Consider the following 15379-nt stretch of genomic DNA (forward strand, 5'->3'; position numbering starts at 1 on the left):
CACAAGAAGAGTGCAGAATGCAAGCTGCACAAATAATAGGATGCCAGCCACCCAGATGCTGGCAAGTCAGATGGAAAGACAAGGTCGGGTTCCCATTGGGAGGGCAGCTGACAGAGTCGGCAAAGCCTTCGTGGATGAGTTCATGGAGAAGGTGCCATTGGAGATGTGCTTCCGGGTCTGTAGGTGGTAGACAAAATGGGAAAGCAAGAGAGGAGGGGGGCCTGGGTCAGGGAAACACAGCATCACAGGTATGGCTTCTTATTCCTATACTTACGACACATCACATTCAGAAACCATGTGATTTTTGTAGCATCTTTTCCCAAAGTTACAAGTCTACAAATTTGTCTGAATACCCATAACATGCCTTTTTATGTGTTGGTAATTACGGTAGTTTTTGGTTTTAATATAGATGGAAAAGCAAGCGTCTAGAGAAGGCAAAGACTTCTCCAAGACATTGCGAGAGGAACCCATAGAGCTGGGACAGAACTCCATCCTGGTATCCTCATCTCATTGCTCTGAATGGCACTTAGATCCTAGCAGAGCAAATGTTCTCCTAGCAACAGGGTCTCCCTCAAGGGAGAAAAAAAAGAGAGGAAACAATCATGAATTATTCTATGATTTTTTCCCCCTCATTATATGTCAACAAAATAGAAATAACATAACTCCAAATTGAGTCATCTGAAATCCATGTGAATATTCTAGTATCACTTTTGTATAAAGTGTTTGTCATGCTACTGCAAAACCTTTATGAAAGCCAGTGGGGAAAAGTGGAATCCCAACTGTGTATAGAAAAAGGAAAACCTGTAGGTTGTTGAGCTGGTCCACTTACTGCCTTATGCACCAACTAGTAATCACACACCAAACTCTAGACCTCTTATGTTTTGAGGGCCTCAAGGACTTGAGTTCAAGAGCTTCTGTTATTAACTGAGGCAATATCGTTCTTCCCAGCTCTGACATCTTAAACCACCCCTCTGTCAAACAAAACAACAAACACAAAACGCTTTAGACTTTAGGGACAAACCCTTTCTCCACTCCTTGTTGCATTTACAGTAGCTCTTGAATTAGCAAAGTGCCTCTCTTATTCCAAGGGAATATTCAGGAAGGAATAATTCAGAGCTGACCCAGTTCACAGTAGTCTGGGGACTCCTCGGTGTACCCTTAGATCCTTTCAGGGTGGTCTGTGAAGTCATGATTGATTTTATAATAATATGAAGATTTGTATTATTGTTGCCTTTTTCACAAGTGCACAGGAGAGCTTTCCACTGTACATTGGGAAGGTCTTCATGACTCAGCAGACCAGCATTTTCCAAATGACTGAAGTGTAACAAAATCATGCAAGGGTAAAAGGTCCATTCAAAGTGCCAGATAATGCAATGGATTTTAATGTAACGGAGAATGAAAGTTCCTTGATAGAGTTTCAGATTCCACTGTGTAACAAACACTTAAGAAACCTCAGCTAGGAATGGTGAATCACGCCTGTAATCCCAGCATTTTGGGAGGCCCAGGCAGGCAGATCACTTGAGCCCAGGAGTTTGAGACCGGCCTCGGCAACGTGGTGAAATTCCATCTCTTAAAGAAAAAAGCACTGGGCGCAGTGGCTCATGCGTGTAATCCCAGCACTTTGGGAGGCTGAGGCACATGGATCACCTGAGGTCAAGAGTTTGAGACCAGCCTGACCAACCTGGAGAAAGCACATCTCTACTAAAAATACAAAATTAGTCAGGCGTGGTGGTGCATACCTGTAATCCCAGCTACTCGGGAGGCTGAGGCAGGAGAATCGCTTGAACCCGAGAGGCAGAGGTTGCCATGAGCCAAGATTATGCCATTGCATTCCAACCTGGGCAACAAGAGAGAAACTCCATCTCAAAAACAAACAAACAAAACAAAACAAAGAAAAAGAAAAAAAGTAAGCTTTGGTAACAGTATTCAAGAATATCCACAATTATCTGAAAAAGCTATTAAATACTCCTCACTGTTCCAACTACATATCTGTGTGAAGTCAAGTTTTCTTTACATTCTTCAAACAAAGCAGTATATTGCAACAGACTGACGAAACAACTATGAGAATCCAGCCAGACATTACAGAGATTTGCATAAGTATAAAACAATGTCACTCCTCTTATTTTTTTTGTTTAAAAGTGTAATTTATTTCCATGAAAATATGCTAATCAAAATTTACACGTAATAAATTATTTTAAAATACATATTTAAAATAACTGTTTAATTTTAATTTCAAATACGAAAATTGTTACTAGCTAAAACCCACATAAGTGAAAGGTCTTTGGAGTCCTCAATGATTTTGAAGAGTATAAAAGGTACTGAAACCAACGTGTTTGAGAACTGCTGATCTGGTCAAACTATGTCATTCAGTAAGTACAAAAAAGAGAGCCAGGAAAAATTCAGTGACTTGCCCAAAGGGATGACAATTTTCTGGTAGAGCCAGTATTGAAAACAGATTTTTTGATTCTTAGTCCAGTATTCTTTCCATTATGTTGTGTGGCCCAGAGTTTCAGCATGTTTAGCTTGGACATTTCTCTCTCTCTCTATCTCAACACATATATATAAAATGTACATTTCACTAAGGCTGTGTCTTTACTGGGGCCAATTCTCAGGTTGTTTAGTAATACCTGTGAAAACAAGTATTATTTTCATATGTGTTATTTGCAGTGTGAACACTGACCTATGCAAGGGTGTTCTAAAAAATAAAAAATAGCTTATCTAAGCTATTCTGATACATGATTTGGTTTAGTTATTTCTGTAAAGATTAGATTGGATTTTGATTTAATTTGTAATGAGAAACCTATGTTAAGTCAATATCATAGGAAGTTATGTTTAAGACTATATGACCCAGAAATAAATAAAATGTATCTAATTGACCAAAACTCCTGGGGAGACTTGTGTCCCACCCTGGGCTGTATCCTCCTCACAGCGAGAAGGTGAAGCTCGTTTCTCTTTTTCCCTTTGCTCCCTGGGCAGCCCAAGATAACTTTGGAGCTCCTTCAGAGATTGTGTAGCCTCTTATGGCATGCACTCCCTTTTTTGTTTCCTGTATCATTATTTCCCCCTGGTTTCTGATTTTTATGAAGCATTTTCTGTGTAACTTTGTGTTTTCTTGTGAGCAACCTCACCTTCTTCAGAGACCATAGCAGGTGTACAAAAAAGACTCAGATAAAATCTGAGTTAAGATCTCCTAGCAGAGATACAGCCTCTTTGAGCTTGGGAAAATAGGTCTCACAAAATGTGATTTGAAGCAAAAAAGAAAAGAAAGAAAAATCTTTAAAAAAGAAAAGAAAGAAAAATAAAACCTTAGAAGTGAGAGGCACAGTCATGTGTTCAGTGTGTTTCTCTCTTTTCTTCTTTAGTTATGGGAGAGTTGTTCATTCCCAATGATAATCTTGTAGTCGTTGAGAATGAACCTTGTAGAGTTACTTGTCGAGCCTTGAACTGGCCCGTGCTCCCGGATATTTTCTGGGAGCTCGGTGCCCTGGTCAGCCATTCAAGCTATTATTTTGCTCCGGAGCCCAGCGACCTTCAGAGTGCAGTGAGCATCCTGGATCTGATCCCACAGGGCAATGGGACTTTGACTTGCGTGGCTACCTTGAAGAGCCTGCAGGCCTCCAAGTCTGCAACTGTAAATCTCACTGTGATGCGGCCTCACCGAGGTAAGTGAAGACTTTCTGCTTTATATGAAACGAATGATTGTTTCATGCTTAAATCTTATGTAGAATGCTGCTTCATCCACAATGCCTGGAGCAATCATATGGTGACTTTGATTTCGGGTAGGGGTGATCAGGCTGATCACATCTGCTGTCAGCTTCATAATCCTGGACCCTCATTGGCTTTTTAAATTCCATCTCGAAGTTTTTTTCTTCTCTCTCTCTCTCTTTTTTTTTAAATAACATTTGAAAACCATTTAGAATCTTGGCAATTATTTATCATCAAAGAACATCAAGTTTGGAGACAAATACTTGAATTAAACATTTTTTCTCTAGCTTTTACCCACCACTGTTTCAGTTCGATCCCACCCCCTGAGACAGCAGCTCCTCGTATTGCAGGAGGGTGTTCAGGTCTCCCTGGATTTCTTCCAATCTAAGTGGAACTCTAATGCTTCATTTTTTTTTAACCCAGCAAATCCACAGTGTATTTGAAAGTGTCGAGCCTGTATGTATAGTTTAACTTGACTAAGCGACATAACTTTAAAGCTCAGGTCCGCCTAAAGAATCTGCTGTGGGATGTTTGGCATAACGGAAACTCTAACCACATTCCTTGAAAGGGCCCATACAGCCTGTGAGCTTTGAATCAGCCTGGCCAGGGTGGACCAGGGGTGCTGGAGATTGACTTTAACTTAACATTTTACAAAAGAGGAAGCAAGGCCTGGAGAAATTCTGTGCTTCCCTCTGGGTCACATGCCACAGTGGTAGAGCTGGGCCTAGAAGCTAAGAAGAAAAAAAAGCTTCTCATCTGAAGCTTTTCCCACCATGACCACATCTTTACCTGAGATCTTCCAAAGTTCAGAACAAAGCCACAGCCAAAGCCAAGTAATAATAATAACAACAATAAGAAACAGCACTCCCAGCACTTACCAAGTTGTCAGGCACCGTTCTGAGCACTTCTCAAATAGTCACAGAATTAACCTGCTTGACAGCTGTATGAGTGAGTGTTGCTGTTATTCCTATTGTAAAGGCAAGATGACAGGGACAGTGCTGTTGGGATTTTGCCCAGGTCTGTAGAGGGAGTAAATGACAGGGCAACCCCAGGCAGTCTGTCTCCAGGAACTGCTCACCTGGAAACACTGCTTGCTGTGTGAGCAGCCATGTGGAGGGTCTATGAGGTCCTGTGGCTGTCGTAACAGGAGACCACAGGCTTGGTGGCTTAAACAAGAGAAAGGGATTTTCTCCCGGTCCTGGAGGTTGGAAGTCTGAGATCACGGTGTCAGCCGGGCTGGTTCCCCGTGAGGGCTGCGAGGGAGCCTCTGTTTCTTGCCTCTCCTCTTGTTTCCTTGTGGTTGCTGGCCATCTTCCACTTCCTTGGCTGGTGGAAACATCACCCTCATCTCTGCCTTCAACTTCACTTGGTGTTCTCCCATTTTTTGGGGTCTTTTCTGAGACAAACATTTTTGGACATTTTGTACAGATTGTTTTCGCAAGATGCCTCTCAATTTGGATTTGTCTAAAATTTTCAACATACTTTGATTTAGGCTACATATTTTTGGCAAGATATAGATAATGTCATGTGGTTACAGGATGACAATTTTCACTCACATGGGTCTAAGTTTGACCCTTTGGTGAAGGTGGCATACCCTGAATTTATCCATCATAAAAGTACGTTTTTTGCCTTTATAATTAATGTGTAATCAGTAGATATTGTGGGAATACCCTGTTTACCCACAGTCTTTCACCTAACAAAATTGTTTTTTGAAACTTTTAAGTTTAGGGTTATACACGCTGGTTTGTTATATAGGTAAACTCGCGTCACAGGGGATTGTTGTAGAAATTATTTTATGACCTAGGTACTAAGCCTAGTACCCATTAGTTTTTTTTCCTGCTCCTCTCCTTCCTCCCACCCTCCACCCTCAGATAGACCCAAGTGTGTGTTGTTACCCTCTATATGTCTGTGTGTTCTCATCATTTAGCTCCTACTTATAAGTAAGAACACGCAGTATTTAGTTTTCTGTTCCTGCGTTAGTTTGCCAAGGATAGCGACCTCCAGCTCCGTCCATGTCCTTGCAAAGGAGATGATTTTGTTCTTTTTTCACCTACTAACTTTTACATTCATTGATAAATCATTGCCTGAATCAATGACTTCTACGGTGGTTGTAAAGAGTGATTTTCTGCCTCCATTCTTCTTTCTGTATCTAGTAATTGGCTTTCTTTTGTTAAACAAGAGACTTCTCTCCTCTTTCTTCCTTTTTCTTTTTCGCATTTTAGTAGGGACTCAGTTTTGTTCAACACACTGTAATCTGTTCCTGTCATTTTTCATTTTGACACTCAGATTGCTCCAGACTTGGCCATCAGTGTCCCTTCAAGCTGTGCTGGCATCCTTCCAACATCCTCCTGTTAGTTTTCCAGCACCTGGACCTGTAAGGTCTTCCAGACTCACTTTGCATTCCCAAGTCCCCGCCTGGAATCAGTCATTTCTCCAGGGAGCTAACCTTAAATATCATAAGTTAGTCTACTTAAATATGATAACGTACGGTCCAGGCTTTGAAAGGGAAGATTCTTAAAAATTCCATTAGCACCAAATGGAATAAAATGGACTGTTTAAAGCATATATTTTAACAAGGTAATGATACAGCAGGAGTTCTGGCCTGATTGATGGTACCTTAGAGAGACGGATTTTAGCGACTGACTTGCCAGCAAATGTTTTCTTTTTATGGTGGAAGGGAAAGGGAGCAATTTCTTAATTTCCCTTGATCAGGTTTAACTCACCTGAATTCTTCTTAGACCAAGACTGGCGCCTTAATGACAGCAGCCAGAGGCATGACGGCTGGGAGAGGGAGGCCCAGTGGAGGCTTGCAATGAGTCTAACTTTATTGGACTCATTTGGAAAAGGGTAATTTGTTTCTAAATTATTCATCAAGAGCCAGTGCAGCTGGTGGTTGGCTGCATGTTGTGTGTTTTATGTAAGTTTTATTAGCTGAAGACTTCATTGCAGCCTTGGCTGGCAGAGCTGGTGACCAGACAAGGCTGTAAGGAGCACACCCAGGTTTCCAGAGAGCCAAGAATTAAAGGGGCTGCGCCCATTCAGGCTTCTTCAGAAATCAGATAAACATCCATTTTTCCACCCATTTCCTAAAAGTGCAAAGCATTTGTTTTAATTTCTGAAATGGTCCCTCCAAGTCATTGAAAGAAGAATGACATCAGCTTTGGAGGCCTATCCAATCAGGGCAAGCCACAGGGTTGTATGAAATACTTTCTGGTTTATAGTTCAAAAGGTTTCTTTAGAGAGAAGCATACTGGGAGGGCTGATGCTCGCTTCAGACCTGTTTTTTAGAAATTGATTTTCTTAACTACAGAAGTGACACAAACCTCAAGCACTGCTGATGTATCCAGAAGCAGAGAGTGAGGCCCTCTCACCCCATCTTGGGACATGCACTGTTAGAGCCACCTGCCCCTCGGGGTGGTTTTCTTTGTGCACTTACTTGTGGGTAGGTTGTGAAATGGTTAACGTGAAGCACTGTTTTTCGGACACATGAGCACCTTGTAGAAGGTAGTGATTCCTGGTCATAACCTTACTATTTTGAGAAATGGCAATTTTGGGCGCAGAGGGGTATAGTAGAAGTGGCAGTCCTAGGCTTTTCCTGTGGCACTGACAGTGCAACCTTGGGCAAGCCAGCAACCTTACGGGCTCAGTTTTCTCACCTGTGATGTGGGTGGGAGAAGAATAGAGAAGTTCTCTCTCCCAGCTGTGGGTCAGAGCCAGCAGAGGAAGCTTCTTCATAAATATGCGGAGGCTCAGGTCCCTCCTGGGGGTTTAGTTTCATTGGTTTTTGTGGAGCCTGGGAATTGCAATTGTAAAAATGTTCCCAAATTCCTCTAATGGGTGGCCAGGATTTGGGGGCTACTGAACTGAAAAAGTCTCTAAGTCCTGGGCTCCCATCCAGCCCGATCAAGTGCTATGTCTATACAGACTTGGACATTAGACAGCCTGGGTTCCAATCCCAGCTCACCCAATCACTACCTGTGTGTTCTGTGCAAGTTACTTACCCTCTCTGAGCCTGTATTTTAGAACAGTCCTTGCCCCAGAGCACACAGGACTGGAGAGGGAGTGGTTGTTCTCATTTACAGTGTTAATTCGGAGATCTCCTGTGTCACCTCTCATGGGCACAGGAGTGTGCTTTGCACACGATTGATGGTGATGACATTTGGTATTAATATGTACCTGGCACATGTTGGTGCTGACATTTTATATTAATACATTTGGTTTCAAGAAATTCTATACCCTTTTAAAACTCTATGCATTCCTTTGAGAGCATCTGGGAAATGCTATTTTCCTTTTCTTCACAGATGGGGAAAGGACAATCTCCAAGCGGAGACTAAAGCACATGGTAAAGTCAGTCATGGGGCCCTAACAAGCACACAGAGGTGTGATGGAGCATAGGGAGATAGGCAAGCAGCGTGGACCTTGGAGCTAATCTTCCTTAGTCACTGAGTGTGGGTTACTCAGGTATACTCATCTGCTCCAGCAAAGCCGCCATTCCCCTTGAGCCAGGCACACCCACACCCTCCATAGTGTATAAGACACAGACCAGCACCCCGCTGTAGACTTTATGCAAATATATTTATGTCGTATCTGGGCCATATTTTCCTCAGAAGGATTATTCCACATTGGAGACAAAGCATGGCAGTATGGAAAGATATAAGTCAGGGGCCCTGTGGCTTCCTGTTCTGGGCTCCCTGTGCCGTTTAATTCGTCTCCCTGAGTGTCTTGTCTGCATGATGAAAAGATTGGATTGTAGATGAGATCATTCCAAGAGTCTGTGTTCTCTGTCCACTGTCAGATTTCTGATTTGTCCATAATATATGGCTATGATCTATTTTTCAATCTACAGTAAATGCACTCTTTTTAAAAAAAATTAGCCGCATACTAAACAAAAATATCCATGCATGTGTGTATACCTATGGATATACACACACACACACACACACACACACACACATATATGTTATATATGATAAATTTGAAATGGTTATAAAAATAATAAAGGTCTATCTGTGTATCTCCAGCACTAAATATGCCTCTTGCTGACTCGTACATTATTAAAGCACCATGTACTTTAATCTCCACTTGGAGATTTGGGCTCCACTGGATTAAAGGGAGACCTCAGTCTCACCTAGGCATAAAACTCCTTGGAAAATTCGCCTTCCAATGGAGGGTGGTCACAACAAATAACAAGCGAAAGAGTAAGTGATGTGGTTCCTAACACCAGCTGTCATTTGGGTCAGAGTTTGGGGCTTTTGACTGAGCACAGGCATCACTTTCTGGACTTTGTGGTTAAATTAAGGGACAAAAGAGTGTTTAAAGTCCCTCTGGCCCTCAGTCTCTCCCTTGATTCAGTCACCACCCCCAGCAAAGTGTCCCTTCCCTTCTGTTAAGCATGCATTCCCTGAAAATAAGGCAGGCTCTGTCTGTGCTAGATTAGAGGAAATGTAATGTCCAGACTCAAGAAAGTTGGCACACTCGTAATCTCTGTGGTAGGAGAAGAAAAGTCTGCTGATAGGGAGTGTGTGAGTAAGTTAACAAGCATGCTGTCTTATGCCAGCGAGAATTTCAAGCCTATTTCTTAAATCTTGAGCCAGACCTTAATGGTTAACCCCAGTCAGCTCCCTTTTAAGAAAGCTTGCTACATTTGCAAACTTCAGTTAGTAAGAGTCCATTAGACTGGAAAGAGGATGACCACTGCCATCTTGAACCTGTGCATTGTAGCTTACAGCATTCTCAGAACTTTTACACACCCCCCCCGCCGAACAGCCTGGTGGGACAGGAGTTGTTACTGGCAAGTGAGCTAGAGCCAAATATAATGCAGCAAGAAATGCTGGTCATGAGATTTGACTGGCTCCATCCACAGGAAACCTAAAGCTCTTAACTGAGTCACAAAGCTCCCACACAGTGGTTCAACTTTCAACTCAGGACTGTGACGATCATCGAGGCAACTCTGGACTTCATCGTTTTGCTATCACACCTGTGGGGGGGACAGTGTGAGCGCATCCTGTCATGTTGTGGGTAGCATGGGCAGTGTTTACATCTTGGCTGCACACAAGGGATTCCCAAAATGTGGGTCACCAACCCGCTGCCTCAAAATCACTTGGGGTATCATTCCAGATATCCTGACTTTGTGTCCCTGGAGGCGGGCTTTGAATCTGCATGTGCAATGGTATTCCAGGTGATGCTTGGGATTCTGCTGTCTGTGGAGCAAGGGGATAAATGTGCTCGCTGCGTGTGAAGGGTCTGGCTTGTGTTACTGCTTCAACTCTGGGGGTGGGAAGGGTGTAATCTATTCCTTCCCTCTTCACCATTTTCGGGAGAACCCTTTACGAGTCTCTATCTGTTCCAGCTCATCTCAGATGGTGGGAGATGTGGAGATAGCATTAGGAAAGTAGTTTGATTTTCTTATAATCCTACAGTTCTGCTCTGGGCATCTTACTGTGGGGAGAAAGGTGAGCCCTAGATCTGGTTCAGCTGCAGCTGACTGCCTGGTGCATAGACTTCTCTTCTCCATGTAGAGTCAGAAGAGAACTTTCTCTTAATCTGTCTCTTCATCCATTCATCTATGCACCCATCCACCCACTCACTCACTCATTCATCTACCCATCCATCCATCCATCCATCCATCCATCCATCCATCCATCCTATATTAGTCTGGTTTCTCTAGAGGGACAGAACTAATAGGATATATATATATATATGTCTCCTGGCTGCACTGGCAGCTGATTAGATGGTGCCCACCCAGATTAAGGGTGGGTCTGCTTTTCCCAGCCCACTGAATCAAAAGTTAATCTCCTTTGGCAACACCTTCACAGACATACCCAGGGTCAATACTTTGCATTCCTCAATCCAATCAAGTTGACACTCAGTATTAACCATCACATATCCATTGTTCCTAATATGTATTTGGGATGTAAGAAAAATAAGACGTAGTCCTTGACCTTGAGGGGACTGAGTCCCCAGTTTAGACAGTAGCAGGTATATATAGGAATAAATGAAAGGGGCAATTGATTTCACAGACATTTGAGATGGCAATGAATATGAGATGTTAAAAAAAAGGAACTGTCAAAATTATTTGACATTTCTTATAAGAAAAATCAAAAAACTCATCTCAGGTAATGCAGAGAAGCTTTTCAAGAAGGGCAAAAGACAAGTATCTTTTTATATTGTATAATTCGCCGAAGCACAAGAGTTCTCTGAATTTAAGCACTTGTTTTTAGACATGTGTATGAGTTATTCTGCAATTGATTCCTTGCTAGCCCATGAGTTAGCACCAAGGTAGTTCATAATTATAGACACCAGGGCATGAATGATTATCTGTAATCACTCCTGCAACTTATTCTGAGCATTTACCTTTGACACAGGAATAGCAAACTACTATTGCAAGGTCAATTTTCAAGGAAAATTCTAAGGAAGAACATCTAAGAGCTGATTTTCAACTCTAGTCTCCGGTTCCAAAGTGGTGGATGGCCGTTGAGTTCCAAGCAAACCCCATGTTCCTTCATAGGAAGTCTACTGTTTCAATATTCTCTAATGACTAGTTTCAATATTTTCTAAAGAAATAGCATGTATTTACATTAAGACACCACCCAAGCATGCAGGGTTGAGTGACAGCCTTTTGTTAAATAACAATTCACAATTAAACAGATCAACTTACATGTGTGTAGTTTGACTTCAGAGTGCTGTGGTGGGGAGAAGTACAGTGCTGAATTAGGACCCTCTTGGGAACATCAGTGTCATTCCCATACTGTCCCTTTCTGTGATGATAAAAATGTTCTACATCTGTGGTGACTGAGCACTTGGCTACAGCAACTGAGGCACTGAATATTTAATGACACGTATTTTTAATTAACTTAAATTTGAATTTGGATAATCATGTGAAGCCACGGCAGCTCTGGCTAAGACATGGTGGAAAAGAATCAAAATGGCTTTTTCCTCTCTCCTTCTCTCCCCACATCCCTCTTGCTTCCTGATTGCTCTGTCTCACCTTACCCTTTTGTCCTCTTACCTCCAACTACTGGGTAAAATAAGAGGCCAATGAACGCACTAAGGAAGGTGCCTCCTGAAAAGCATTGGAAAAAGCAATTACTGCTTAAGGAATAAATTTGAGGGTCAGGGAGTTGGATGGGGCTGGGGTGAAAAGCCATGAACCATAGTTCCTTCAGAAGCGAGCCTCCCTCAAAATGTCCTGGTTTTCTTGGGCTCTGGACTCCCGGCGAGTGCGGACATGGAAGGGAGAACAAAACGTCTTTATTCCAATCTCGTCCGGCAGTAGTGCTCAAAAGTATTTCATGATTAAACAAAAGATGTCAAATGTGACCCCCACTATGCCAGCCTTAGGGGATTGTTAGCCCAGCCCTGCCTTATCTACCTCTCAGGGATATTAGAGACATTAAACAGCCAACACTTGAACTGGGTTACTAAGAAGTTGTTTACTGGCAGAAATAAGTATTGTGATGGAAGGTACTGTAGAGTATTGAATAATTAAACACATTGAAAGAAACTTGTCCTGTGACGGCTTAGCTGTAGCAGGCTGAATAGTTATAACATTATTAGAAAACATAATGCAACTGGTAATGGGGCAGAATCTGGGATTCGAGGCAATGCCAGTATCACTAAAATATATTTTTTTCTCCTTTAGATGCTGGAGGAGGCAGAAGTAGCTATCCAGTTTTTTTACCAGGCTTGGGTTTTTCTTTGCCTACTTGGGCCAAAGCTGCACTTGGACTATCAGGCGCCCTGCTCCTGACGCTGACGTGCGCCCTTACGATTCGCTGCTGCTGCCGCTGCTGCTCCTGCGGCTGCTGCTGCCGCTGCTGCTGCTGCTGCTGCAGAAGAAAAAGAGGTGACTTTTTTGTTCATTTAGATGTGTATGTACTTTTGAGCTTTTGGTATAAGCAGTTGAAGTTAACAAACTCATCAGCTCTTTCAAAAGATAGGTGAACAACAATGTCACTTTCCCTCTGTTAGAATGCTATTATAAAAAAGACAAAAGATAACAAGTGTTGGTGAAGTTGTGGTTGCACTGTTGGTGAGAGTGTAAATTGTGACAGCCTTTATGGAAACAGTACGGGGCCTCCTTAAAAAATTAAAATAGAACTATCGTATAATCCAGCAATCCCACTACTGAGCTACGTCCAAAAGAAATGACATCTTCATATTGAAGAGATATCTGCATTCCCATGTTCATTACATCACTGTTCACAATAGCCAAGAAATGGAATCAACCTGTGTAGATCGGTAGATAAAGAAAATGTGGTATACAGACACAGTGGACTACTAGTCAGCCTTCAGAAAGAAGACAGTCTTGTCCTTTGCTACACCCTAGAGAAACCTAAAGGACATTATTCTAACTGAAATAAACCAGACACAGAAAGACAAATATTGTATGATCTCGATTATAGGTGGAATCTAAAACAGCCAAGCTCATAGAAACAGAAGGTAGAATGGTGGTTACGGGGGAGTGGGAATGGGGTTGGGGAGATGTTGGTCAGAGGGTATAAAGTTTCAATTAGACACGAAAAATAAATTCTGTAGATCTATTGTACATCATGATGACTGTAATTAATTATAATGTATTGTGTACTTGAACATTGCTAAGAGAACAGATCTTATTCTCACCACAAAATAGTGAATATGTGAGGTGATAGATATATGAATTAGCTTGATTTAATCATTTCACAATGGGTACATAGCTCAAAATACCACATTGTACACTGTAAATACATATAATTGTTATTTGTCAGTGCATTTTAATAAAGCTCAGAGAGACAACAACAATAACATAAAAACCAAAACAAAAGATGCATCAGCTTTAAGAGTTCTTGAAAGGGATGGCAGCAAATTCTTAGAGAAGAAAAGGACTTTTTTAAGGAAGAGGGTTGCTTCCTTGGGGCTTGATGCAACCCCTCAGGAAGATTCAGATCTTCATGCTCTTGAAAAGATGATTGAAGTAGTGCCTTTCTCACCAAAGACACTGATTATTGGATTTTTGTGCTTATTTGTAAGGATATAGAACTATTACAATGTCATTTAGATGCTATGTTTTTTTTTAGAATAATATCTACATATCCGAGCACATTAAAAGGTTGCTTCCTATTTTGAAGAATTTTAAATCTCCCTTTGTAGGTGAATGTTGATTGAGCGGTAGAAAGAAAAATAAGATCTCCTGTTGATAAAGAATAGTACCCATGCAATCAATAAAAATAATTCCATATTTCTTTAGAGCGAAGTTCTCTGTGATACTCCCACATTCTATGAAAGCAGTAGCCTTGCTTGGGGTTGGGATCAAGGGTGCGGTGGGCACATGAACACTGGGTGGGCTAGTCATAGAATTAGGCAGTTTGTGACTTCAGAGGCCTACGGACACTTTATCATGAGAATGCTCCAGGACCTTCCGTGTGCTGAATGTGTGTATGTCCTTACTTTTCTTCCTTTGGTTAAAAATGTCATGTACTGCTATTTGAACGTTTTCTTCAGTTAGATTATTTTTCTTAAGATCAGAGTTTTGATGTTAGCTTACATGTCAGTTGACCTACATTTTAAGTTTTATTAATACTAACTGCCACTCAATGTGTGTGTATAACTTTGTGTGTGTGTGTGTGTGTGTGTGTGTGTGTGTGTGTGTGCCAGGCACTGTGCTAACTCTTTTACATGGAATATATCACTAAAATGCATGGTCTAGCCTTAACTAAGCTAACGGTCTAGACTTAGCTCCTCTATGAATTTGGTTTGTGATTGGGTGATTCACTCTGCAGTATAACTTAAAATAATTTCAGACACATGAATATTTTCTTATATTCCCTTCTTTCTTACATGAAAGGCAGGACACTACAGATATTCTTTTGCATATCAATCCATGTCAGTTCATTGAGATTCTCTTCCTTTCTTATTACAGTTGCATGGTAATCCTATTGTAGATGCACCGTGGTTTATTCAACCATTCTCCAATATGTGAGCATTTAGATCATTTTCGGTATTTTGCAATTATAAGCAATGTTGCAATGAATAACGTTGTGTATATTCATATTTATGGAAATGTAGTTTTTGGGTAAAATCTCAGAAGTAGGATCGCTAGGTCAAAAGCTAAGTGTATATGTAGTTTTGTCATGGATTGCCAAATTTCCCTCCAGAAAGTTGTACTATTTGCATGCTTACCAGCAACACATGAGAATTCCCGATTCCCCACAGCCTGACCAACAGGGTGTCACCATACTGTTTAGGTTATGCCAATCTGGAAGGTAAGTAAATAAGAAATGGCATCTCAGCATAGTTTTGATTTTATCTTACTATAAGTGAGGTTGAACTACTATTCCATCCTTTTGTATGATTGAGAACAGTTTTTATATGTTTTTATAACTTGTCTATGTGTTTTGCTCATTCTTTTCTCTCTCAGATTTTTGGGCTTTTTACTTCCTCTAGTTTTTTTTTCCCCCATTTATTTATTTTATTGCATTTTAGGTTTTGGGGTACATGTGAAGAACATGCAAAATTGTTGCATAGGTACACATGTGGCAGTGTGATTTGCTGCCTTCCTCCCCATCACCTACATCTGGCATTTCTCCTCTTGCTATCTCTCCCCAGCTCCCCACCCCCCACCGTCCCTCCCCTATTTCCCCCCAACTGATCCCAGTGTGTAGTGCTCCCCTCCCTGTGTCCATGTGTTCCCATTGTT

The 15379-nt window shown here is 41.5% G+C and overlaps 1 protein-coding gene across 1 annotated transcript in view; it reads left to right on the forward strand.

Annotated features, from left to right (window-relative positions):
* IGSF5 (immunoglobulin superfamily member 5) overlaps positions 1-15379 on the forward strand; it is a 44970-nt gene that overhangs the window by 10916 nt on the left and 18675 nt on the right. Inside the window, exons 4-5 of the mRNA XM_037737692.1 lie at positions 3363-3662; positions 12347-12550. Coding sequence (XP_037593620.1) covers positions 3363-3662; positions 12347-12550 — 504 coding nt within the window. The remainder of the gene's footprint in view (positions 1-3362; positions 3663-12346; positions 12551-15379) is intronic.

The sequence above is a fragment of the Cebus imitator genome, unplaced genomic scaffold (assembly GCF_001604975.1).
Source record: "Cebus imitator isolate Cc_AM_T3 unplaced genomic scaffold, Cebus_imitator-1.0 Scaffold41, whole genome shotgun sequence".
NCBI lineage: Eukaryota > Metazoa > Chordata > Mammalia > Primates > Cebidae > Cebus > Cebus imitator.